The 25,828-nt window shown below is 49.3% G+C and overlaps 1 protein-coding gene across 9 annotated transcripts in view; it reads left to right on the top strand.

Annotated features, from left to right (window-relative positions):
* LOC116282223 (uncharacterized) overlaps window positions 1-17,788 on the top strand; it is a 38,827-nt gene extending 21,039 nt beyond the window's left edge. For 5 of the 9 annotated variants that reach the window (XM_072968347.1, XM_072968342.1, XM_072968345.1 and 2 more), the window contains exons 2-4: window positions 3,191-3,257; window positions 8,982-9,108; window positions 15,601-17,788. In XM_072968347.1, the coding sequence (XP_072824448.1) occupies window positions 3,225-3,257; window positions 8,982-9,108; window positions 15,601-17,072 (1,632 nt within the window). In that variant the 5' untranslated portion in view covers window positions 3,191-3,224 and the 3' untranslated portion in view covers window positions 17,073-17,788. Of the gene's footprint in view, window positions 1-3,190; window positions 3,258-3,491; window positions 3,836-8,981; window positions 9,109-15,600 lie in introns of those variants that run through there. The other 4 variants (XM_072968340.1, XM_072968344.1, XM_072968349.1 and 1 more) reach the window with 2 other exon arrangements.
* The last annotated feature ends 8,040 nt before the right edge of the window (window positions 17,789-25,828 follow it).

The following is a 25,828-nucleotide window of genomic DNA, read 5'->3' as shown; positions in this document are numbered from 1 at the left end:
CCCCACAGGTATTATCCGCTGTGCCTCCTGGGTAAGGCAGCTCTGGTCACATCCACATCCACAACACCACAAAGCCAGTGGTGTTGACCTTGTGGTGTAGGGACAGGAGTCAGAGATCCCCTGTCCAGGAAGAACACATTTTTAAAAATTAAATTTCTGTTGAAAAAATTACGACATTAATACGAAGTCTCGCACCCAGGGAAACGTTCAAAAGAATACAAAGAAAAGAAATTAATAACTCCGTCTTCCCATTCCTCCTCCACCCGCCGAGGCACCACCTGGTGTCCATCATTTGTGGCCTTTCCCCAGGCTCAGAAACCCTGTGCAAAAGCACACGGCCTCATGTACTGGTTTGTTTTGTGTACAGACGGGTTGCAGTTAGGTGTGACAGGGAGCGGCTTGGTTTTCTGCGTTGATGACATCACAGATTTGTTAGCTGGTGAGGAACCCACTGCTTCTTTCCAAGGTAACCTGATCCTTTGTAGAACAGGTTTATTTAACATTCCTTAGCTTTGCCCCACCCTTTATTTGACATTCCTTTGCTGATGTGTACTTATTTTGTTCCCCTTTTTCTCTTTGTTGGTTTGGTTGGATTCTAGGAACAGTGCTATTATAAACATCTTTTTTCCATGAATCCCTTTTTACACGGAGCTGTTGTTGCTGTGGACAGAGTCCTGGGAATGGGGCTGCTGGGTTATGGGGTTCCTGTATTGCCAGCTCACTTTCCAGTAAGGTTGAGGGACTCCGTTCCCTCAGTTGTGTGTGGGAGGCCCCTTTCTTTGCGTCTCTGCCCATGATAGAAGTTGGCTCATTCATTCATCATCTCAATGTTTGGGTACCTCCTTTGTGCCGGACATTATCCTAGACGCTGGAGACACAATCCAAAAATGATCATTTCTGTTCCCTGGGACCTTCGCTCTGGTGGGGAGAAGACAGATGACAAACTTGAAGACAACTTTTGAAAGAGACAGTAGTCGATAATGATGCGCACTGTTAAGAAGCTGGTGGGGTGGGGTGGGGGGTGCTGGCTGAGCTCAAGGCCATGGGAGTGGGGGGCTTCTCCAAGGAGGTGACGTTTGGGCTGACAGTGAGGAGCCGGCCAGGGGAAGAGCATTCCCAGCAAAGGGAGGAGCACATTCGAAGGCCAGTGTGCCTGGGGCCGTGTGCTTGAGAGGGACTAGAGTTGGGGGGAGCAGACTGCCCAGGCCACACGGGCAGCGGTGAGGTGGATGCGAAGCCACTGGAGAGCTGTGAGCTGGAGGGTGTTTTTGCTGAGGCTTGCTGCGGTCCCAGCGCGGTACTGTTTAGTTTACGGAGGAGGGTGGTGGGAGACATGGCCCGTGCCTTTGTGACCCCCTGTGGTCTTCGGTGGGCGCCTTAACCTTCACACTGTTGACATGCTTTGCTGTGGGGACTGTCCTGTGCAGGGTACCGTGTTTAGCAGGATCTCTGGCCTCCACCCACTAAATGCCCATACAGCACCCCCTTCCTCAAATTGTGGCAGCCACAGATGTCTCTAGACATCGCTAAATGTCTCCTGAGGGCCAGAATCGCTCCCAGTGGGGAACAGCTGCCCTGAAGGCTTCTTCCAGCCTGTCCGTAGGTGTGCCCCCGTGCAGTTAAACTCACTTGGCTTTTTGTTTGTGAAAGGGCCATTTGGCCTCAAAAAGACCTTTCTTTGTCCTAGTGGTTCTTACTTTTTTTTTTTAATTGAACTATAGTTGATTTACAGTGTTGTGTTTGTTTCTGGTGGTTCTTACATTTTAAGAAGCATCAGAATCACCTGGGAAGCATGTTTAGTAATTCTGATTCTGGGGCTCCATCCCAGATGATTTGACAGAGGGTCTGAGCAGGGGCCTAGGAATCTGTATTCTGAATATTAATACTTTAATAAGCCTCCCTAGTGGTTCTGGCACTTTGAGAAATGGTGCAGTAGCTAAAGGGCTTTTGTGCAGGAGAGGACTGGGGTTTTTCTGGGTGATCATGAAGAGCCAGAGGTTTGAGGGGGTACATTTTGTCTAATCAGGAGTGTTGGTGACCCAGATAGTGAGGTCCCCATCATGAGAGGCATGCAAGTTCTGGAAGGTCACTGTGGAGCCAGGACTGAACCAACATGTCTTAAACTTCAAGAATTTGTCCTAATCTGTGTTCCCTGTCCTTTGTTTTACTTTGCCTTTTATTGGCACACTTTTGTTTTTTACCTTAAGCCAGCTTAGTTCAAAAGGGCACTCAGTGTGACTGCTGTGAAAAAGGAGACACAAATGAAAGCAAAGCCAGGCAGTTCTAACTGGATTTTACCGCCTGCCTAGTCTGGGGCCCTGAGCCCCGCTTTTGTTTTGTTGCAAGGGGAGGGAGACCGGCGAAGGCTGGAGGGGTGTTAGGACACGCTAGCTGCCGCTGGGTCTTTCTCCCCGAGCTCGTCAGAGAAGCTGGGGGTGCGTTCCCTGGGTGCGTCCCCATCACTTCATGGGCCTCTGAGCTCCACCCCCGAGAACCCCCAGGTGACTGCATCCCACTCTAAGGGACACACGTGACTGACAGCAACAGTAATGACAGCAGGTGTTGTGTACCAGCCCGTCTGTGTGCCGCACGGCCCCAGGATCTTACCTGCACCTGTTGCTTAAACCTCACAGTTACCCCGTGAGATCTGGAGAGGCGGCCGAGGGGGTGGGGGGCAGTGTTGGGTTGTCTGGTGGGGCTGCGGGCCAGCACTCAGACCCGAGGAGGGGGCCTGGGCAGGGTGGTTGGGAGAAGACAAAGGGTCCTGCTGCTCCCACCAGCCCCTGGGAGTGGAAGAGAGTGTGTATGTGTGTGTGTTGGGGGAGTTACACGTATGAGTGTCCGTGTGTGCACTTGGAAGGCAGCAACCACTGCCTCCCAAGGAACTCTGCCCAACTCCAACACCAACTGTGTAATCGTGGGCGAGTCGCTTATCTCTCTGGGACTCAGTTTCCTCATCTCTGAAATGGGGTGGGTGGAAATAGCCCACCTTGCAGGGGTGTCAGGAGGATTAAGTGAGAAACGTTGGTCCAGTGCTTCGCTGGCAGTAAGCACCCTGAACGTTCGCTGTTAACATGGGTGCATGTCCCTCCCTCCTGCCTCTATGCAGGCAGATGTCTATCTGTATTGGGAGACGGGCCTAGGCCTGGTCTCTCACTATGCCTCCCTCTTTTTCCCCCACCGACCACAGCCCGCCGTCCCTGGTTGCCGTGGGCAGTGGAGGGATGGCCGCCCAGCCGCTGACTGACGAGGCCCTGGTGAGTCATGTCACCTCTCTCTCCTTTCCAGAGGCTCAGCCCAGAGGGTCGGGCTTCTGCCCAGGGATGACCCTCTGACTCCCAGCCCCTTCCAGGGCCCGTGTCCTGCCTCCTGTGGGCTGTGTCCACCCTGAGGAGGGAGGGCGGTGCTCAGAGGTGATGCCCCTGTCCGCTCTGCCCACCGCGGGCCCAGTAGCCTGTGCCTGTCCCTGATACTGGCTTTGGTCAACCTAGGAGGACAGGGCAGCTGGGGAGTGACCGGTCCTGCCCTGGAGACCCTCAGGAGCCGCAGGAGGGTACCTGGAAAGTGATGGCTTAAATGTGTTACATCTGGTGTGAAAAGGCCCCTCCAGAGGGACTCAGGCAGCACGGTGCTGACGCGTGACCTTTCCAAGTGGGGAGACGGCACTGTGTCCCTTATAAATGACCACGTGTGTGGTGAAAGTACAAGACACTGGGACAAGGCCCGCACATTCCAGACGGCAGTTACCTCAGGGGAGGAAGGACACCTGCGGGTAGGGCACATGGCCCGGGGGCCCTGGCTGTCACCGTAACGTTTTATGACGTCTTAACGGGTGGTACGTATATGGCTGTTTGTTGTGTTTTTCTCTAAACTTTCTTTTATACCAGAAATATTTCATAATAAAAAAATGCGTAAATGCTCTTTATAGAAAATGGGGAAAGCCCAGTAACCTGTAGGTAGGACAGTATAGTTCACCCGTAGTGCCTCTACCCAGAGATAACCGTGCGGATTGCTTGTGTATTCACTTATTGTCTTCCTTCTCTGATGATGATTTGAAAAAAACTGGCCACGTATTGGCTCTGCCAGTTTAATCTTGAGGGTTTTTTTTAAAATCCCACTTTAAGGATTTCTCCTGCCTTTAAAAACTACAAATACCGCATGTTTTGGCTGTGTGATCAGTGCATCTCAGTGTCCATCGGGTGTTGGTGAGCTTGAGTTTTTTAAAAAATCATTTTTCTTTTTTTTTTAGGGAGGGGGATAGGTAATTAGGTTTATTTATATGTTTTTAGCGGAGGCACTGGGGATTGAACCAGGACCTTGTGCATGCTAGGCACACGCTGTGCCACTGAGTTACACCCTCCCCCTAAAAAATCATTTTTTGATGCTGTAAATAATCTATCATAAAAGTAAAAGAAGATTCCTGGTAGGTAAGGAAATGCAGGATCATTATAAATAGCTTAGAAAATCCAGCAGAACATAGGGAAGAGGATCAGGGTGACCCTCGATCTCACGCCAGAAGATAATCACCCTGGAGTGTCGTGTGTCTTTGCCTGGATGCGTGTTGTTTTACAAAAATAAGAATCACCCTGGCTGAGCAGTTTTTATATCCTGCCTTCTCATCAAGAATTTCATCCTGAGCATTTTTCCACATTGTTAAAAACCCCTCAGTAACATCTGTTTTACTGACTCCATAGAAATTTTATCCTGGGGCTGCACCTGGTTGACCTAATGGTTCCCCTGTTAGGTATTTGTTTCTAGTTATTCATAGTTGGTGGGTGTTTATTCTGCAAATTGGATATAAATGGCATACGTAACTGACAAATGGTATAAACCTTGAGCATGACAGGTGACAAGTGGTGTCACACGGTGTCTTTTGGAGTAGCATTGCTTGTATTATTAGTGAGGTTTGATTTTTAGAAAATGTTTATTAGCCATTTCTGCAGGGGGTTAAATGATCTGTCTTGTGCTTTACCAGTCTGCAGGAATCTTAGTAATTCTTGAAGATTTTAAAGAAGTGTTTTATGGGTCGAGGGTACTTGTGGCAAATATACTTCCAAGGTTTGCTTTTCATTTCTTATTTTATATTTTTTAAGCCCCAAAACATTTCATATTTTAAAAGTTGAGTCTGTCTCTCCTCCTCTGGTGTCTTCCATTGTCTTTTGAGCTGTAAAAGGGTTTCTCCATCCACAGGTCACATATCACCTATATTTTCTTCTTTTTTTCTGTTTATCATTTGGATATTAACAGTGAACGAGCTTTTTTTAAAAATTGAAGTATAGGTAGTTACAATGTGTCATTTTCTAGTGTACAGCAAAATTAACAGTGAACTTTTGAATCTTCTGTATCCACCTGGAATTTATCTTGATATCTAAATGTGTCAGTTCACTTACCTGTGAGTTTGTCATGCCTTCACGTATTTAACACCTGTATTGAGATACACTCCACATACCACAAAGTGTGCAATTCTTTGGCTTATGGTATGTTCACAGTTGTGTAACCATCACCATGGTCAATTTTATAACACTTTCATCATCTCAAGTGGAAATGTGTACCCCTCCACAACCACTCCCTTTTCCCCCCTTATTCCTCAACCCCTGACAACCACTAATTACTTTTTGTCTCTGGATTTGCCTATTTGGGACATTTCATATAAATGGAATCATACAACACATGGTCTTTTGGGTCTGGCTTCTTTCACTCGGCATAATGTTTCTGAGCATCATTCACGTTTTAGAGTGTGTCAATGCTTCGTTCCTTTTCGTGGCTAAGTAATATTCCATCGTGTGGTTAGACCACATGTTCTTTATCCATTCATCAGTCGATGGGTGCTTGGGTTGGACTTTTGGTTATTAGGAATGCTGCAGTGAAGATTAGTGGACAAGTGTTTGTTTGAACGTGTGTTCTGAATTCTCTTGGGTGTATAATTAAGAATGGAATTGCTGGGTCCTAGTAGAACTCTGTTTAGCCGTCTGAGTTTATCGAACTCTTTCCCGAAGCAGCTGCACCATGATGTCTTCATTTTTAACTTGTCTGGGATTAGCGTCTTGGTTTCTTCTTTTACCTACATTATTTAGGAGGACTTGTCATTTGTTTTTATTTCAGTATGTATTTTTTACTTAAGGGCTTTTTTTTTCTTAATCACATCTAGTATAGTTATATCCTGATTTTTTAAAAAATAGAGCCTATCTGATTTCAGCTCTTTGGAACTTTGGTAAGGTTTTTCTTGTGGCAAATTCATTTGTGTTGTTAGACAGGAAACCAGAACAGACAAAGCACTAGAATGAGTGGCCTTGGGGACACACACATACACAGAGAACTCAGAGAGGTTCAAAGATTTCTGGGGAAGTCTCCCCCGCCCTCCAGAGGAGGGTGCCCCTGCTGTCTGCCCTCCGGCATCGTTGCTGTGCATATGATGTCGACTCTGAGATGTCTGGGGCTGTCCATTTTGTTTTCAGTGCCCCCTCTCTACCTGCTCCACCCAGGCACAGTGCATGGATTCTGCTCAGTAAATATTTTATTTATTGAGTGAGTCCACTGAGGAGGGGCACGCTTAGAGAAGACTTTTCCGAAGGGATTACTACATTAGAAGTTGGAATAAAACATAAAATGGGGCAGGAAACTTGTAGGTGATGGAGAAGCTTATGGCCTTGATTTTAGTGTTTCATGGGTGTATACTTTCCAAACCTACCCAGTGGTATTAAACATGTACAGCTTTTATATGTCAGTCATACCTCAATGAAGTGCTTTTTAAAGGAATTATTAGTGTTAGCAGGACTGGCCAAAGGATGTATGGGGCCAAAAACTGAAATAATGGTATAGTAATAACTATTAATAATGTATATATTTAAGATAGATATGAAATGTCAAAATTAATCAAATGATAATAGCAGTAGTTGGTATTCTTTGAGAGCTTACTCCAGCCATACCAGACACTGTGCTGGAACCATGTATGCATTACTCCCATTTAACCCCCATGACAAATACCAAGGGGGACATTGTTATTAGGAAACCCATTGAACAAACGAGGCTCAGAGAGGTTAAGACAGTTGCCCAGGGAAACCACAGCCACTGAGGGGCAGAGCCAGGATTTCATCGCAGGTTGCCAGGCTCCTGAGCCCAGCGTCTTGACTGTACTGCTTCCTCAGCAGGTGGTAGTGACCCATGAGGTAGAGGAGACCAGCGTGAGCCCAGAGCCCCTGGGGTGGGCACTTGGGACCATGACAGGGCTAGCCAGCAGGTGGGGCCTCCTCTCAGGGAGGGTGAGCCGGGCTAGGGTCCACTGGTCAAGGAGCTCCAAGCACTGGAGAGAGCCAGGGACCTGTGGGTGTGGGTGGCAGTTAAAGTAGCTGATGGTTATTGAGCACCTACTGTATGTTAGGTACTGTTCTGAGCGTCAAACATGGATGAACTCATTTACTCCTCACGCTATCCTTATTCATTACTTTACTTATTCATTCAAGAGTCATTTATTGAGCACCTACTATGTGCAAGGCACCATACTAAACAGTGGGGCAATAGCCATGAGCAAGACGAATGTGTTGGCTTGCTGGGGCTGCCATAACAGAGTGCCACAGGTGAGGCGGCTTACACAGCAGAGATCTGTTCTCCCACCATTCTGGAGTCCTGAAGTCCAAAATCAAGGTGTCAGTGGGGCCATGCTCTTCTGAAGGCTCTGGAGGAGGATCAGTTTCAGGCCTCTCTCCCATCTTCCGGTAGTTCTTTGCTTAGGGCAGTGTGACTCCAGTCTTCACATCATTATCCCTGTGTGCGTGTATCTGTGCCCAAATTTCCCCTTTTTATAGGGACACCAGTGGTATTGGATTAGGGCCCACCTGCTCCCATGTGACCTCATCTTAATTAATTACATCTACAGTGACTATTTTTCCAAATAAGATCCTATCCTGAGGTGCTGGGGGGTAGGACTTCAACATACAAAGGGGAGAGGAGGGAGCATAGTTCAGCCTTGTGACAAACACCTAGAATGGTACCTTGCATATAGCAATTGCCTATGAAGTAATAGGTATTGTGACTCACAATTGATGACATCATCATCACCCCCCCACCATTATCATCACCGTCACTACCACCGCTATCATCATCACCACCATCATCATCATCACCCCGACCACTGCTATCACCACCACCACCGCCATCATCATCACCACCACCATTATCATCACCACCACCACCATCACCATGACCACTATCATCACTATGACTGTCACCACCACCAACACCATCATCATCATCCCTACCCTGCTAAGCTACAGTCATTTCATCCCCAAGTCTTACAGCATCATCCAGAAAGACTCTTACACTTCCAACACATGAACTTCTCACCATTCCTCAATGTTTTAATCTGCCTTTTAAGCCTCTGATCTTGATCCAGGCTCCTCCCTCCTCCAGGTTCTTCCCCCAAGGACCTGACCACTGATTCTCCCCCCTAGACTACACTCAGTGTCACCTTTCAGAAGTCATCCCTGACACCCCCTAAAGCTGCCCAGGTGCCCAGAGAATTTTGTTCATACCTTCAGGACAGTATTGACCAGACTGGTTTTCACCTGCTCTTCCTGTGAGGAACTGGTTCTTGAACCTTCTGTGTCTGTACCCGGCACCCCGCAGCTCCGCAGGGGCTCAGGGAAGTTCAGTGAACTGCTCCATCCCACCCGGGGTCTGCTTTTGCTAGGCTCCTGATGGACATGTTGAGTCACTGGGTTATGATCATTCTGACTTTGATTCCTTCTCTGTCTCTCAAACGTGTGACTTTCTGCTCTAAACAGCCTCCCATTTGTTTTACTTCTTTGTCAGAGGACCATCCCAATATACTTAGGCACTGAGAAAACTATGAGTGGCTGATCCCTTCAGAATGCTGCGCCTTGTTGAAATCACTTCAGATACATCCAGTGTGCCTTCCCTAAATCCTCGTGGCTTCTCCAGCCATTCCTCCAGACCTCTGAGTGGTTGTGGGTTTTCTCTTACAGGAATCAGTGACATTCAGGGATGTGACAGTGGACTTCACGCAGGAGGAGTGGCAGCATTTGGAGCCAGCTCAGAGGGACCTGTACAGAGATGTGATGCTGGAGAACTTCCGGAACCTGGTCTCACTGGGTAAGGGGCAGCTTTGCTGAGTTACTCTCCATTGGCCTTTCATGTGAGGACTACAGAGAAATAAGAAAAAGATTGACAGATTTGACTATGTAGAAAGTTTAAGTCACTCTATTTGAAGCTAAAAATAAAGTTGACCAGTGATGAACTGGGGAATAGTATTTACTACATGGATAATGGTCAAAGGATTATATAAAGAGCTTCTAATAATAAATAAGAAAAACACTGAATGATAGACCAAACCTATGAGCTGGCAATTCATATATGTGAAAATACAAGGAGTTAGTTACACTTTATAGAAGGTTTTTAAACCTTACTGATAGTCAAAGAAATACAAACTGAGTCAAAGAGATACAGCTTTTGTTCACGAGGTACACAGAAATGAAACAGAATGGTAATAGCCTGTATTGTGAGGGTACTGGGAAAGGGACTCCCATTGTAGGAGAAAAAGTTGGGACAACTCTTTTGGAGGGCATTTTGGCATCATCAACAGAATTTTGAACAATTCCACTTTTATGGATCTAATCTTAAGAAATCTTTCTGTAAGTGTGCCAAGTTTTCCATAGGAAGAAAAATAGAGACAACGTGAATGCCCACCTGTACAAGACCAGGTGACGTATCAAGGTGCATCAGTGTGATGAAAACCATGCAGCTTTTCCAAGACGAGCACTCTTTGTAGGCACTGATACGGAAAGATGTCCCTTGATGAAATACTAACTTTGAGAACTAGAGTATGATCCCATTTCTTTAACAACTTTTAACAAATACAGTTAACCTACAGTTAACTGAGCATTTGGAAAGTGAGCAGTTTGATGCATTTCAGCATCTGTATACACTTGGAAACCCATCCCCATGGTCCAGACAATGAGCACATCCATTACCCACCAAAGTTTCTCATGGCCCTTCGCAGTACCTCCTTCCCCCCCTTATGTCACTGTAGTTTAATTTGCATATTCCAGAATTTTAAATACATGGAATCATACAGCACAGACTCTTTTCGCTCTGACGTCTTTCTCTTGACATAACTATTTTGAGGTTCACCTATGTTGTGTGTACCAGCAGTTCACTTTTTATTGCTGAGTACTGTTCTACGGATAGACGACAATTTGTTTATCCATTCGCTTGATTTTTATTTGTTTTGTTTAGGGGGAGGTAGTTATATTTATTTGTTTATTTAGTTTTTAATTGACGCACTGGGGACTGAACCCGGGACCTCCTGCATGCTAGGCATGTGCTCTACCCCTGAGCCCTCCCCTCCCCCTTCCACTCACTTGCTGATGAATATTTTGAGTTGTTCCCAGTTCTGGACTATTGCGAGTAAAGCTGCTGTGAACATGGAGGTACACGTTTTCTTGTAGGCGTATGCTTCCCTTTTGCTTGAGGAAACACCAGTGACTAGAACGGTTGGATCACAGAGTAGGTGTATATTTAACGTTCCAAGAGGCTGCCAAGCCTTTTTTCCAAAGCAGTTGTACCGTTTTACGTTTCACACCAGCGGCGAGTGGGAGTGTCAGCCGCTCTGCGTGCTCGGCCCGTCTCATCTCAGCTCCTCCCGGTGGTGTGTCATCTCACCACATCTTAGTTTCCGTCGGATGCTGAGAATCTTCCCCTGTGCTTGTTTGGCACGTATGTATTCTCTGCAGTGGAATACCTGTTCAGGTCTTCGGCCTGTTTTGCTCAGTCAGGCGGTTCATTTCCTTATTGAGTGCTGAAAGTTCTTCATGTGTTCTTTTGTTATTATCATTCCTAACGTAAGTCCTTTAGGAGGTGGGTGCTTTGTGAGTATTTTGTCCCATTCTTCGGGTAGGCTTCTCTCCTTCCTGATGGCATCACTTGAAGCGCATTTTTCATTCTGATGTGTCCAGCGTATTTATTCTGTTGCTGCTGCTTGTGCTTTTGGCGTCATGTCTCGGGAGGTGCCCAGCCCTGGGCCGTGGAGATTTAGTCCTGTGTTTTCTTCTGAGAGTTTTATCGTTGTAGCTCTTCATGTCTGTCTTCGGTCTGTTTTGAGTTGATTTTTGTGAATGATGTGAAAAGGGACCTAGGGTCATTCTTTTGAAAGTTGATAGGCAGGTGCCCCAGCACCATTTGTTTCAAGAGAAGTTTTTAATTCAAAGTCCGGTTGATCAGCTACTTCTCTTAGGACTCATGCTTTTTGTGCTGTATCTTAGAAGTCTCTGCCTATCTCAAGGACACACAGGTTTTTCGTCTATGTCTTTTCCTATAGGTTGTAGTTTTAGGTTTGTTTTGTCCTGTGAATCCTTTAGAGTTAATTTTTGGAATGATGCAGAATGTTAATCGAAGTCCACTTTTTTTGGTCAGTTTTTGTCCAGTCGTTCCTCCACCGTTTGTTGAAAAGACTGAATTTTCTCCACCAGATTGCCTCTGCACTTCTTGTCAAAAATCAGTTGCCCATGTATGTGTGGGTCTAATTCTGGACTCTGTTCTGTTCCGCTCATCTCTTTGTCTGTCTTGACAACAGTACCACGTCATTCTACCTGCTCTCACTTTCGCCTTTACGACTTGTGTTCGGTATGGGATGACTTAATCTCCACCGACCCTTCGAGTGTCCTGCCCAGTGCCCCATGAGCTCGATGGAGTGAGTTTCGTGGCTGGCTGCTGTGAGAAGCCGCTGTTCCCAGCCCTGCGTCAGCTCCAGGGCCTGTTTTCAGATCCTCCCAGGTGGTTTTTCCCCAGCCTTGGGTAGTTTCTGTATGTGCACGTTCCGACCAGTAACCTGAGTACTGGAGGGAGGGCCTTGCAGATCTCCAGAGCCCTCTCTCTGCACAGCTTTCCTGCAAGGGCTCTGTCCTGTGAACTCCACCTGCCTCTCTCTGTCAGTCCCATCTCCTTGACTCAGGGGTCAGCTGGGCTTCACCTCAGTTTCCCCTCCTGTGCCACAGCCAGCAAACTTGTACCCAGGATTGAACCCAGGACCTTGTGCATGCTAGGTGTGCGCTCTACCAATGAGCTACGCCCTCCCCTCTAGGGCCTGCCTCTTTTGAATCCTGTCTCTCAGGAATCACTGCCCTTTGTTGCCTGATGTCCAGTTTTGGAAACCTTTGCTTTATGTAGTTTGCCCTCCCATCCTCAGCCCCATTACTTTAGGCTGGAAGCTGGAAGGAAATCTTATCCCTGTTATTCCCTCTTGGCCAGAAGCCCCCTTTTAGGGGAAAAAAAAATGTGTTCATAGGTTTATGTGCATACAGCTGTGTTGTGTATATCCTTTTTTTAAGTACGCACTAGGGAAAAATAGTCTAAAAGTAGACACCAAACTGTTAAACTCAGGTGGGTGAGATTGCAGGAGACTTCCATTTTATAAGTTATTTTTTGATGTTTAATAACAAGGGTGAATTACTTTGTGATAAGAAGCAATTGTAGAAATACAGAATATGGGAAAAGAACTCTGAAGTCCAAAAAAAAAAAAATCCACATTTAGACCAAACGGGATGAATAGCATTTTGGACATGAGTAGCTTTTTGCCAAAATGGCCTCTGCAGACGCTGTCCTGTTAATGTTTCCCTTGATGGGGGCAAGAAGGCCCACGTCCACACGCCGTGGTCGCCAGCCACGCATGGCACCAAACGCTTGGCTCTCTGCCAGTCTGATTGCTGGGGACGTAACACTGGCTATTTTTTAGATTCAACATATAGGTGATATAATATTTGTCTTTCTCTGTCTGACTTACTTCACTGAGTTTAATATTCTCTAGGTCCATCCATGCAGCATCTCCTGAAGGGTTTTAATCCACGAAAGGGAGGCTGCCTCTTTTCCACTGCCCCTTAATTGTGGGATTTTGCTGGCATTCTGCCTTCAGCTGTCACATTAGTATTTATACCAAAAGACTTCCAGTTGTGGTCACAACCGAGACTCCCCTCTCTGCAGCCTTGGGCCAGTGTATGTCCCTAGCCCATCTCAGACCCGATGGGCCCCAAAGCAGACCCACCATCAGCCTGCCTTTCCTCTTGCCACTGAAAAGCTACCCTTACCCACACCACTGCCTCCTGCCCCATGCCGCCATCTGCCCTAACACCTGGGCATCATGCTGTGCCCTAGGGTCACTAAGCCAGGGTCATTCTCAAGTATTTCCCAAATCCTTTACTCTGAAATGGGAAAGCATAACGCAGCAAAACAGTGACTCACTGGGGCCTCTGGCTCTGGGGGCAGACCCTGGAGTCTCAGCTCTGCCTCTAATACGCCATGTGACCTTGAGTGTGTGACTTCATTCTCAGAGCCTCAGTTTACTTGTCTGTAAAATGGATATAATGTTACCCATACCTATGTGGTCATCGGGACAGCAGGAAATAATGCGTAGATTGCTCAGCACCTTGCTGGGTAGCTGGCAGGTCTGCAGTGAATGTTTACCTGGTACCCTCTGTGTGCCAGACACTGTAGGAGTCGGGCACCGGCCAGGGCCTTGCCCTCCTGGAGCTCACTTTCCACTGGGGGCCAGGGAAAGGGGTGGTAACAGATCAAGGAACAGACAAGTTGCCACAGGCCACAATGAGCACTCACAAGGAAATAGGCAAGAGGATAGTAGGCTGGATGGGGAGGCCTCCCTGTGGATGATAGATGCTAACTGAGGCCTGAGGATGAGCGCCTATGGAAGGGCAGGGCTTGGGGGTAGCAGGTGCAGAGGCCCTGAAGCAGGAAGCACTCATCATGGACAGGAGGGGGTGGGGGAATGATGGAAAGGGAACCAAAGGGCAAGTGTGCCTGATGGAAGGGAAAGTGAGGCAGGCGTGGGCGGCGGGAGCTGGTTGGGAGAGGCAGGCCTGGCTGTCTGTCCACGGGCCCATGTGGGAAGGCCTTGGCTCTGATTCTCAGTGCCTTGGGGAGATGGTGGAGGGTTTGGTCTAAGAAGATCCCCTGCTGCTGAGTGGCGAATGCCTTGTAGAGGGCAGAGGGTGGAGACTGGCAGGCCTTGTTGCATTTCAGCAGGAAGTCCGTGGTGCCTGACTAGATCATTGGCTGTATTGGTGGAAAGATTATTTTTTCCACAAGCTGTTTTGCACATTCAGTGGCACCTAACAGTCTCGATGATGGGCAGAAGGCGTGAGTCAAGAATGACTGCCAAATCTTTTTTATTTTTAAATTTTATTTTTTAAAAAATTGTGGTAGAATACACGTAATATAAAATTCACCATTTTAGCTGTTTTTAGGTGTACAGTTCAGTGATACTACATACATTCATATTGTTGTGCAGCCATCACCACCATCCATGCCCAGAACTCTGTTCATCTTCTCAAGCTGAAACTTGGTCTGGTTAGACACTCCCCATTCGCTCCTCCCTGAGCCCCTGGCACCCGCCATCCTCTTTCTGTCTGTGAATTTGACTCCCTTGGGGACCTCATCGGAATGCCCTTCTGCATGTGGTTTATTTTGTTCAGTCTCTGATGAGCCTTTCTGTTTATCATTTGGGGGGAAGGTGGGGGTTCTGAAATCACAAACTTTACATCAGATGTGTTGGCTTTGCCACATCCAAGAGGGACACCAAGTGGGCTTTTGAATACTCCTCAGCACAAGTCAGAGGGGAGGTCTGGGCTTAGGGCGTACACTTGGGAGGTATCAGCATATAGAAGACGCTGAAGTCCAGACTCCTTTGGAAGGGCTGTGAAGGCCTGGCATGATTTAGGGGAGGGGTCTCGAACTCAAGTGCCAGTCAGGGCAGGTGGGGGTAAGTGGGGGATGGGAACAGCTGTTGCTCGGCTCCTGCTGCCCATAGGAATGACGGCTCCGTATGGCCGTGTCTTCATTCTTCTCACGACATTCCTGTGGAAGATCTCACAATTTTTAAATGTTGGCAGTGAAGCCACTAGGTTCATTGGCGACACAGTGTCTGGAACTCAGACTGGAAGCAGAAACTACCAGGATCCACGTAGGAGGGGACTGGAGACTGCTTGGCTGTGATTACCAGGGAGGGATGGCTCTGCGGAGAGGAGGGTCTGGAGCCCATCCCACGGGGCACCTCCCCCTCCAGGATGGGCCGCACAGGAGGGGAGGGAGGCCCACAGGGCAGGGTAGGGAAGGATGGAGCTGAGCTGGCGGGCCGGAAGACAGGGGACAACCAGCACGTGCCACGTTAACATCAGCTGTGTTTTATCATTTCTAATAACAATCTAAAACAATGCTCTGAGAAGCATACCTGGTTGGGGATATTCAGGACGAGCCCTGGAGGTGAGGGACCCCTTGCAGTAACTCCTTCCTCATGTTTGCGGGAGACTTCTGACCTGCCCCTTCCAAGCCTGGCCTCCCTCCTGTTTCTTTCCTCCAGTGCCTCTCCGAGCTCCCGGAGGGACATTCCTTGTTATCGGCTCACCTACGTGGGTTCTGCCTTCTCAAACCACGTGTGTCGTCAGCGCCTTGCTTTGCGCTTAGCTCGTCCGTCTGTGCCTTGTCGTTGACCCACCGCTTGTTCGGGAAGTTGCTGCCTCCCAGCACTAACCACGTGTGTATTTCGTCTTCTCCCCCCCCCCCCCCCGCCCCCCCCCCCAGACTTGGAAACTAGACCTGAAATGAAAGAGCTGGACCCACAGGAGGACATTTTGGAAGACAGACCGCCTTTTGGGGTGGTCGCAGGAGGACTCACGAGGAAGGGTGCCCGGGGTTCTGCCTCGGACGGCGCTCGGACGCAGGGTGCCGGGGTGGAGGCGCAGCGGGGAACCGTGCGGACCCTTCCCGGGGGGCTGGAAATTTCCCAGGAGTTGGCCCCTCCCGGATGTCGGGAATTGGAGGCTTTCGTCAACCAGAGCTCCATCCCCGCCCCGTCCAGGTCAGGGGATCCAGGAGAAGCGGGGGACCTTCTGCTTGCCGTGCGGGGAAAGAGCTTCTCCAGGCACTCGGACCTCAGGAAACCCTCCAGGCTGGACGTGGAGAGGAAGTCGTACGGCTGCAGCGAATGTGGCAAGGCTTTCGGCCGCAGCTCCTCCCTGATGAAACACCAGAGGATCCACACCGGGGAGAAGCCCTTCCAGTGTGACGTGTGCGGGAAGCACTTCCTGGAACGGTCGTCACTCACCATCCACCAGCGGGTCCACACGGGCGAGAAGCCGTACGCGTGCGGGGACTGCGGCAAGGCCTTCAGCCAGCGCATGAACCTGATCGTGCACCAGCGCACGCACACTGGCGAGAAGCCGTACGCGTGCGGCGTGTGCGGGAAGGCCTTCCGGAAGACCTCCTCCCTCGCCCAGCACGAGAGGGTCCACACGGGCGAGAAGCCGTACGCGTGCGGGGACTGCGGCAAGGCCTTCAGCCAGAACATGCACCTGATCGTGCACCAGCGCACGCACACCGGCGAGAAGCCCTACGTGTGTGGCGAGTGCGGGCGCGCCTTCAGCCAGAACATGCACCTGACGGAGCACCAGCGCACGCACACGGGCGAGAAGCCGTACGCGTGCGGGGACTGCGGCCGGGCCTTCAACAAGAGCTCGTCGCTGACGCTGCACCGGCGCAACCACACGGGCGAGAAGCCGTACGCGTGCGGCGAGTGCGGGAAGGCCTTCAGCCAGAGCTCCTACCTCATCCAGCACCAGCGGCTGCACATCGGGGTGAAGCCCTTCGAGTGCGGCCAGTGCGGCAAGGCCTTCAGCAAGAACTCGGCCCTGACACAGCACCAGAGGATCCACACCGGCGAGAAGCCGTACGCCTGCTACGTCTGCAAGAAGCACTTCACCGGGCGCTCGTCGCTCGTGGTGCACCAGATGGGCCACACTGGTGAGAAGCCTTTCGCCTGCGGCGAGTGCGGCAAGGCCTTCAGCCAGAGCGCCTACCTCATCGAGCACCAGCGGATCCACACCGGGGAGAAGCCCTACAGGTGCGCGCAGTGCGGCAAGGCCTTCATCAAGAACTCTTCGCTCACTGTGCACCAGCGGATCCACACCGGGGAGAAGCCGTACAGGTGCGGCGAGTGTGGGAAAACCTTCAGCCGCAACACCAACCTCACGCGGCACCTGCGGATCCACACCTAGGGAGGCTGGGCACCCCTCCCACCCCGAATCTACGCCAGGTGGGCGGTCAGTGCGGGGAGCTCCAGTGTGCGGGCCGGGGCGGTGCAGTGCTGGAGAAGCCCCGCCCCACACCGCCGTAGGAATGCGGGGGTCGTGGGCGGGCTCCTGGTTCACGCACGTGAACTGCCAACACGCAGCTGGACAGGGCGTCCGTGCCGACGCAATGGAAAGCAGGCGCCCACGTTGTAAGGTTGGCTGTGGCTGGGAACTCGCAGGAGCTGCGGAACCTAGGGCGTCAGGGTTCCAGACCCAGCTCTCAGTAAGTCGTAGGCGCTTGGATGGAGCGTTTGGAGCCTCTGGTCTCCGTTTCTGATAGTAAAGAAGAGGAGGGGCCTGGAGGAGGTGGTTCCACAAGAGAACGTGGGGACAGTTCCCCTCGTTTGTCACCACCCCCACCACGTCTAGTCCAGACGTCAGGTTGTCACCATCTGTGAGTTTCTTCCATGGGTTAGAGCTGGAGGGCCCTCCGTCCTGCACACCCCAATCCTCCTGCAGTCTCTCTCAGCCGTGCTGGAACCCCCCACCCCCAGCTAGTAAGCGGTAGAAGTTGGCAAGTTGTTCGTGAAGGGGAAAAAAAATTTTCTTCAGTTGGCAATAACAGTAACCGCTTCAGATGCCAAAGTTTCTCATAGTGGTCTGTTACAATTTTTTTTAAATAAAACTTTCCATGATTAAAAAGAAAAGTGTTTGAATAAAGGGAGGGAGGAAAATAGCTCAGTGGTAGAGCACATGCCTAGCATGGAGGAGGTTGTGGGTTCCATTCCAAGTACCCCCATTGGAAAAAAAGAAAGAAACTTTTCATGAAGGGAGACCAGTGTCATTTTACAGAGAGAGACGGGGACCAGAAGTGCTTGAGGATGAGGGCTGGAGGAATGGTTATCAATAGGCCTGACCCTCAGGTTTAAATACTTACTGGATTCAATAAGTTAGCGCATCTGAGGCTGTTCTCATAGTTACTTTTGCAGTTAAATGTGAAGGCATTTCCTAAGGCCCACCTGAAGCTGCCTGTACCTAGAGTTCCCCCAGCTTCCTCTCTCTTTGACCTTTCCACCACCCTTATAATTTTCATGTCCTCTGTTACTCATCGCAAACGTCATGGCATTTCTGCATGTTCCACACTTCCTGACACTGGTGTGTACGAAGAACAAATAGTTCATTTTAAGCAATCATTTATGTCAGTCAGCACACTTGGTGTTACCAGTTGGTAAAGCAGCCACTCATCCACGCATAAACATGGAGAGTTTTTTGAATATCTGGCAGGGCTTGGGCATCAGGATGGGCTTGATCCAGATGCATGGCAGCAGCCACAGCTCTAGTTCCCTGTGGTTCTCTTTCTCTTCTCACCCTGGCCTCAGGCTGGCTTCCCTTGTGGTTTCATAGTTGTTCCAGCAGCTCCTCTTGACATATCTTCTCAGTCACGTCCAAATGAAAACAGATCTCTTCCACTCATTGACAAAAAAAGCCCTAAGCTTCATTCTGTTGGACTCACTACGAGCTGGTTGCTTGAAACAGGGAAAAGCCATGTGCTGATTAGGCTTAGATCTGGGGCTTCTCATCCCTGAAGTGTAGCTGTGGAAAGGAAGTAATGACTGCCCAGATCAGCCTGAAGCCAGTGTCCACCCTCTACGTGGACACGGGGTCGATTCCACCTGGATCACAATTGGGAAGAAGTGGGGTGACATGGATAAGCTGGCCCCAGGGCCATCATGCCACTGAGAGTTAACGTTTAAAGGCAGATGGGCTCTCTGGCTTTTGTGGTGACAGTGATGTCCTGCTGCATGCGACATTTTCTTCAGGAAGCCCTTTCATTGCCGTGGTCAACAGGAGGACCCTCAGTACCATCTGTCCTTTGTGCTCTCTTGACCCAACCATGGGATGGCGGCAGGGCAGCAAGGACCAGGCTCCTTGGGTCATCCAGAGGGTGCCCAGAGAGGCTGAGACGCTCCAGGCCGCTACTGCTGTACCTGCGTAGCTAACACACCTTTGTCCCCGCACTTCTATCCCTGTTGGCAAGACCAGATGTCACATGACCAGGTTTCCTGCCTGGGGTGGGGTGGCTGAGAGAGTGACTGTGACCCACAGGGTAAGTTAAGTGTGAGGGTTGGAAGAACAAAAGGTGAGCCCCAGCTGTGACCAAGCAGGTTCCATCTAACGCTCTGTGCTACAATTTCCTCTTCCTTAAACTGGCGTCTCCAGAGTTGATTGGATGGGGTAACGGGGCACAGGCTAAGCTGCTGTCACCGGTGGACCCGGCAACAGAGCCCCCCACCCTCTATCTCTGTCTCGCTCCTGCTCCCCCACCTCCTCTCTCAGTCTCATACCAAAAACTCACCCTGTCCCACTCCTTGTGGCCACTTAGGACCCACACTCCATCCATCCCTGGAAACACAGGGCTGGTCAGAGCTGGTTGCTAGCACATGAGCGTTCCAGCAGCAGATCAGGGGAGACAGCCCGGAGGAGGTGTCTGACCAGTGTCTTAGCACCAGGACCAGGAGTGGCCCTATCTCTCCTGCTCGCATGCCATTGGCAGCTGGGAGGCCTACGTGGAGGCTGGAAAGTGTCTTCCGGGTGTACATTCAGGCCCAAGTGGAGACGAACACCTGTTGGCAGGTTGTGTCTTCAAGCAGGGGCATGAGACACGGTCTTTCAGTAAAACCAGCACGTGGAGCCTGGTAACACCTAGCCCCTCCTAGGAACTAAGAGGCCGAGTCTCTGAGCAGTCTTCACCCTCCTCCTGAGCTCCCCTCTCATGAGATGAAACACTCGGCCTCTCCATGCTGGACCTTTCCACGCCCCGCCCAGTCCTCTCACAAAATGGGAGCGCACGGGGAGGAGAGATGTGGGAAGGACGTGCCCCCTTTTCTCTCAGTGCTTCCTGGTCCCTGGGAGATTGGGACAGGATGGGGTGACAGACCTTGGATGGAGACAAACCCCAGGGAGTAATCAGAGGCCCATGGTCACCATCCAACAGTATTCACTGAGCGCCTGGACGCAGATCTGGAAGGTGGTGATGGGGGTTCAGCACCAAAAACAAATGAGGTTCCTACGTGTGGAGTTTGCGTTCTAGACCCAGGAGACAGACAACACATGAGGTAAGAAAGTATAAGAAAAGGTTTGGGGTAAAGTTGGGGCCACGGAGAAGGATACCGCACGATGAGGCAGCAGGGCTAAGTGAGGCTCGGTGAGATCGGGAGGTCGGGAAGACTTCCAAGGAGCGGACGCTTGGACAGAGACTGAAAGAAGGAAGGAGGGGGTCCATCCCAGAGGGACCAGGGGAGGGAGCAGAAGTCTAACACTGTTTTTATGTGGTGGAGTGTTGGGAAACACCTTATCATAATGCTTAACATTTCTTGAGCACACAGGATGTGCCAAGGCCTCTTACACAAACGACAGTGATTTCTTCACACCAACACTGTCCCATTAGACATCTGGGGAAGCTGAGGCTCAGAGAGTCTCGGAGACCTGAGGGAGCTCACACAGCTGGGAGGTGATGGCGCTCTTGTCGGGGTGTGAGGCCCCATCACCGTGGAGCCCGAGCACACTGCCCCCGTGGTTACCCGCTGATGCAGTCTTCATGAGACTCCCAGGAGGAGAATAAAGAATATTTTGTCATGTTAAATGGATTACTCGAGATCATGAAAATTAGTTAACACTTGCAAAAACTTTAGAAAAGAACCTGACATACAGTACGTACCCGTTCATCATAGTGATTGTGTGCTGTTACTATTACTGCGGCAACCAAACCGGCCCTCCTTCAGTAAATGAAGAAACCAGGGCAGGATAATGGGGCCAGAAAGGACAGGGGCTCTGAAGCCAGACTGCCTGTGTTCAAATCCAGACTCTGACCTTACTTGCTGTGTGACTTTGGGCAAGTTTCCCAGCCTCTCTGGGTTTTACATGCCAGCTTGTATCACTACTGGCTCTTATACAAGTGATTTTTAGTCACACATGAATCTAGATGTTGCTGTGAAAGCATTCTGTAGGTGTTGCTAATAGCTACAATCACTCAACTTTCAGTAAAGGAAATTATTCTTGATAATGTGGGTGAGTCTCATCCAGTCAGGTGAAGGCCTTAAGAGCAAAAACTGAGGTTTCCCAGAGAAGAAAGAAATGATACTTTCGAATTAAAACATCAACTCCTGCCTAAGTTTCCAGGCTGCTGGGCTGCCCCATGGATTTTGGACTTGCAGACCCACAATCACAGGAGCTAGTTCTTAAAAAAAATTAAAAGTTAATAAAATATTGTACGTCAATTACCCTTCAATTAAAAACAATAAATAATAAAGTTTTAAATGAATAAAAAATACCTGCATACATACATAATACTCTAGAATTTACACATAAATATACTTATATATAGTTATATGTATTCTGTATGTCTGTATTATATAATATATATGTATATAATATGTACAAGATATATAATAGGGTGTATGATATGTATAATGAGACTAACAGGCTGTCTGAGATATATAGAATATATACAAGATGTGTAATAGGATATACAAGTAAGAAATGATAAGATATATATATAGTAAGGAATATAAGGTGTATATATAATGAGACACATAGGATAGTTCTGAGACATATAAGATACATGTGTGTGTGTGTGTGTGTGTGTGTGTATAAAACGTAGTTTCCATTTTTCTGGAGAACCTGAGTGACACAGGTCCCTGCCTTATCCCTCTGATCACCCTCTTTGAGATTGCATCTCCCTCCCCTGCTCCGAATCCCTCGATGGTGCAGACCACAGTCTGTCTGTCTTAATACAGACAGTCTGTCTTTGTCATCCGTCTCCCTCACTAAACGAGGGCAGAGATTTGGATTTTGTCAGTTTTGCTCACTGCCGTTTCCCCAGGACTTGGAACAGTGCCTCGTGCGTAGCAGGTACTCAGTAGATGTTTGTTGAGTGAAGGAGTCAACAGTGGGCACTCAGTAAATGCTAGCTGACCAGCTTATGAATAAGCAAGTGAGTTTTCCCAGGTGCCAGCCCCCTCCATCCGCACCTAACACATTTCCTGGAGTCCTGGATCCGGCTTGTATCCTCCGTGCCACATCCACAGCAACCCTCCGCCCCTGCCCCCAGTGGGAAGGAACAGAGCAGACTTAGGATCCGCTGATTTGAATCATTTCAGTGGGGGCTGCCCCGAGTTGTCCAGAGCCTGCCCTGGGGGGGATGAGGGCAGAGGGTCGTGGCTGGAATGTGAGAGCCCCATAAAGGAGGTTCTGGGGGGTGGGCTCTGGATGGGTTGGTTTGCATTTGAAAAGTGCGTTTACAGGTGTTTCCTATCTCTAGGAATTAGCTTAGCCTGAGGGGGCAGTCTCTCCACATCAGCAGGGCCCTAAGATGTCAAAGCATCAGACAATAAAAGGCATGGTTAATACACCATCACCCCAGTCAGCGCCAATCTCCCCGACCCCCTTTGGCCTCGCCTCGGCAGCTGGACAAGGCTCCCTGCTGGCCTTTGGCCAAGCAGCAGCCCCAGGACGCTCAGGCTGGAGGGAGGTGGCCCTTCTGCTCTTAGCTGCCTGGATGCTGCCCCACTTTGGGGACCCCACCAGTACCCACAGGAACCCAGCTTGCCTGCTGCAGAATATGAGGGAGGGGTCTCCTGGGTCGGCTGGCTGACTGCCCCTCGCAGCCTCGGATTCCTGGCCTGGCAATGGTCTGCAGCCTCAGAGATGGGGAGGAGGCTCTTCCTGCAGAAACCCAGCAAAGCGCGAGCCCTCCTAGGCAGGACCAGCAGTATCCGGGAAGTTTCAGAGTTACAGGAGAGGTGCAAACCACTCTCCCTAAAATCAGACTTATGACCTCACCCCCCCGCCATCCTGGATGGGGTTCTTGTGAACATAAAGTGCTTTGAGTCAAGCAGGTTCATTGTCCAATGTATGCCTCATCCACAGCCTTAATAATTATTTTATTATTGATAATGGTGTTCTCTTATTACTAATGAATGGTAAATAATATAATAGTGCTCTATTAGTATCAACAATATAATAAAATACTAATCAGCAAGCCCTGTCGAGAGTACTGTTACCACCCTGGTTTTTCAGCTGTGGAAACTGAGGCTCAGAGCACTCATGCTTTGCTCCAGGTCATGGAGTTGAGCGCTTTTATGTGCAATGTTTCCATTTTCTAAATGGCACCAGATTCCCATATTTATTTGAGAAATGCTAGTTGGGCCAGGCCCGGGCTGGACCCCTGGTCTGCAGCCTATGCAGGGCTGCTGTGTGGTCAGGTGGGTTCTGGGGTCGGGGGTCCCAGGCTCAACTGCTGGTTCTGCCAGCTACCCGGTGGTGAATCTGGGCTTGCTCAGGGCTTCCTTGTCTGCTAATGGAGTGATGCCTGACCTCCCACACAGGGTGGGGGTGATGGTGAGGTCACAGAGTGAGTGAGCATGGACTCAATGCAGCAAGAAACCCCAAAGACCTGGGGCCTTACTCTTCGCAGCTGATCATAGGAGGATCTCCCCCGGAGGGTGTCAGGGGTCTAAACTCTCCATCATCTTCCGCGCACCACTTCTGGAGATGCCCTGGGGGTAGGCATCCAGGCAGCAGATGGGGGACGGGCAAGTGGCAAAGGACCAGCCTTTTCTGGACACATCCCTCCTCACCTTCCACAGGGGAGGATTGGTCCATGCCCCCCCCCAGATGCAAGTGGGAAATGCGGCCTCTGACAGGACAGCTGCATCCCAGGACTGACTGCACGATGAAGGAAGGAAGGAAAGTGAGAAGTGTGGGGGGGTCGCTGTCTCCCTTTCACCCCAAATGCAAGGTGAGTTCTCATGCTGTTATAAAAGGTTACGTTTCTAGCCATTTGGGAAATTCTAGATTGCATGTGTTCTCCCCAAATTCACATGTTGAAATCCTAACACCCAGTAACTTCAAAACGTGACTTCATTTTTGGAGATAGGGCCTTTAAAGGGGTAATTGAGGTTAAATGAGGTCATATGGGTGGGCCCTAATCCAATGACTGGTGTTCTAAGAAGAGAGAAAAACACCAGGCTGCACGTGGTCAGAGGGATGACCACATAAAGAGCCACAAGAGCGCCACCACCTGCAAGCCAAGGAGAGACATCTCGGAAGACAGGAACCCTGCCCACACCCTGATCTCGCACTTCTAGCCCACAGAACCATGAGGAAATAGATGTGTTGTTCAAGCCCCCAGCCTGTGGTATTTCGCCATGGCAGCCCGGGCAAACGAATACTATGGGTGAGCTACAACAGGTGCTCCCTGGGCAAACCTTTGTGGCAGACACCAGATGTTGCAGCCAGCAGACAGCCGTTTAGCAGAGAATCACGTTTACTCCAGTGTCTGGAGGCCCCCGTCGGTGGGCTTCAGCACCAAGGACAGTAGCTAGTCTGTGCCGCAATCTGGCCGAGGTGAAGGAAGCAATGGAGCTGGCCAGTCTCCTCCACTTAGTGCCGGGGGCCCACCTGAGGGAACAAGAGAAACCATGAGACCAAACAAGGGTTTTGCCAGCCCTCGTTGAAGAAGTGTCTGGAGTTTGCACAAATAACTTGATCGATGGCAGGGGCTGGCAAACTTTTTCTGCAAAGGGTCAGAGAGTAAATATTTTACGCTTTGCAAGCCACAGGAGCCCTCTGTCTCATATTCTTTTCCCTTTGTTTTACAACACTTACAAAATGTGAAAGCCATTCTTACCTCGGGGGTCATGTGAAAGCAAGTCTGGCCCTGCAGATTATGGTCTGTCAACACCTGCCTGGTCTAATCTCTCTCCCCCTGGCCCCCAAAACTGAGGATAGTTTGGGGAGCCTGGTACAAAATGAAAACATGGGGCCTTTTGTCCAGGGATTATTAAGCATTTCAAAAAGACCGCTGCAGGGCTTGAGATGGAGTGTGGGCCCTGTACAGTTGCATGGGTTGCACACTGGTGAAGCAGGCCCTGCTGTCGCCTGTCCTCACTGAATTCTCTGGCACACACACTCCAAATACCGTATGTATGTGCACATGAGATGTAATCAAACACTAAATACCATATAGACATGCATGTAAGATATACAGGAAGTGATATACGTGAGTATAAGATTACACACTGAATATCCAGTCACACACTACCTGCCACATATACGTGTCTATAAGAAGTATGTGACCTTATATCTGTGTGCTACGGTACTAAATACCGTATATGCCTGTGTATGGTGTGTAATCATGCACACTAAATACTACATATGTATGTAAGATATATGTAATCTGATTTTACAGATACTACTGTTCTGAAAACCATGCACATGGGCATTTAAACTGTTTACACACAATACCATATACACATGTATATAAGGTGTAAAAACACTAAATACTGTGTACCGTTATAAATAAGGTGTGTGTATAAACACACACTAAATACTGTATATACATGTACATAGTAAGGTGTGTTTATACAAGCGCACATTAAATACCGTAATTGCACTAATACACATAACTACACCAAATGCCGTATATATCTATACATGTGTACTCCACTAAAAGCTTTCGTTGACTCCAAGAGACCATAGATTGAAAGAAATCTTTTTTTTTTCTCTTACTAAGGAAAAAAAATCTGCCAATTAAACCACAACATATCATCAGTGTTAAGACACATCCTAATTTTGGAGATGTTAAAGTGTGAAAAAAAAACGCATCTTAGAATTAAGGAGTAGAGTTGAATCACTTTCTGTTCAGACAGAAATGACAGAGGAACACAAACTAATATTCT

The sequence above is a fragment of the Vicugna pacos genome, chromosome 9 (assembly GCF_048564905.1).
Source record: "Vicugna pacos chromosome 9, VicPac4, whole genome shotgun sequence".
NCBI lineage: Eukaryota > Metazoa > Chordata > Mammalia > Artiodactyla > Camelidae > Vicugna > Vicugna pacos.
The sequence above is the reverse complement of the archived record's forward strand: the minus strand, read 5'-3'. Positions and strand labels throughout refer to the sequence as shown.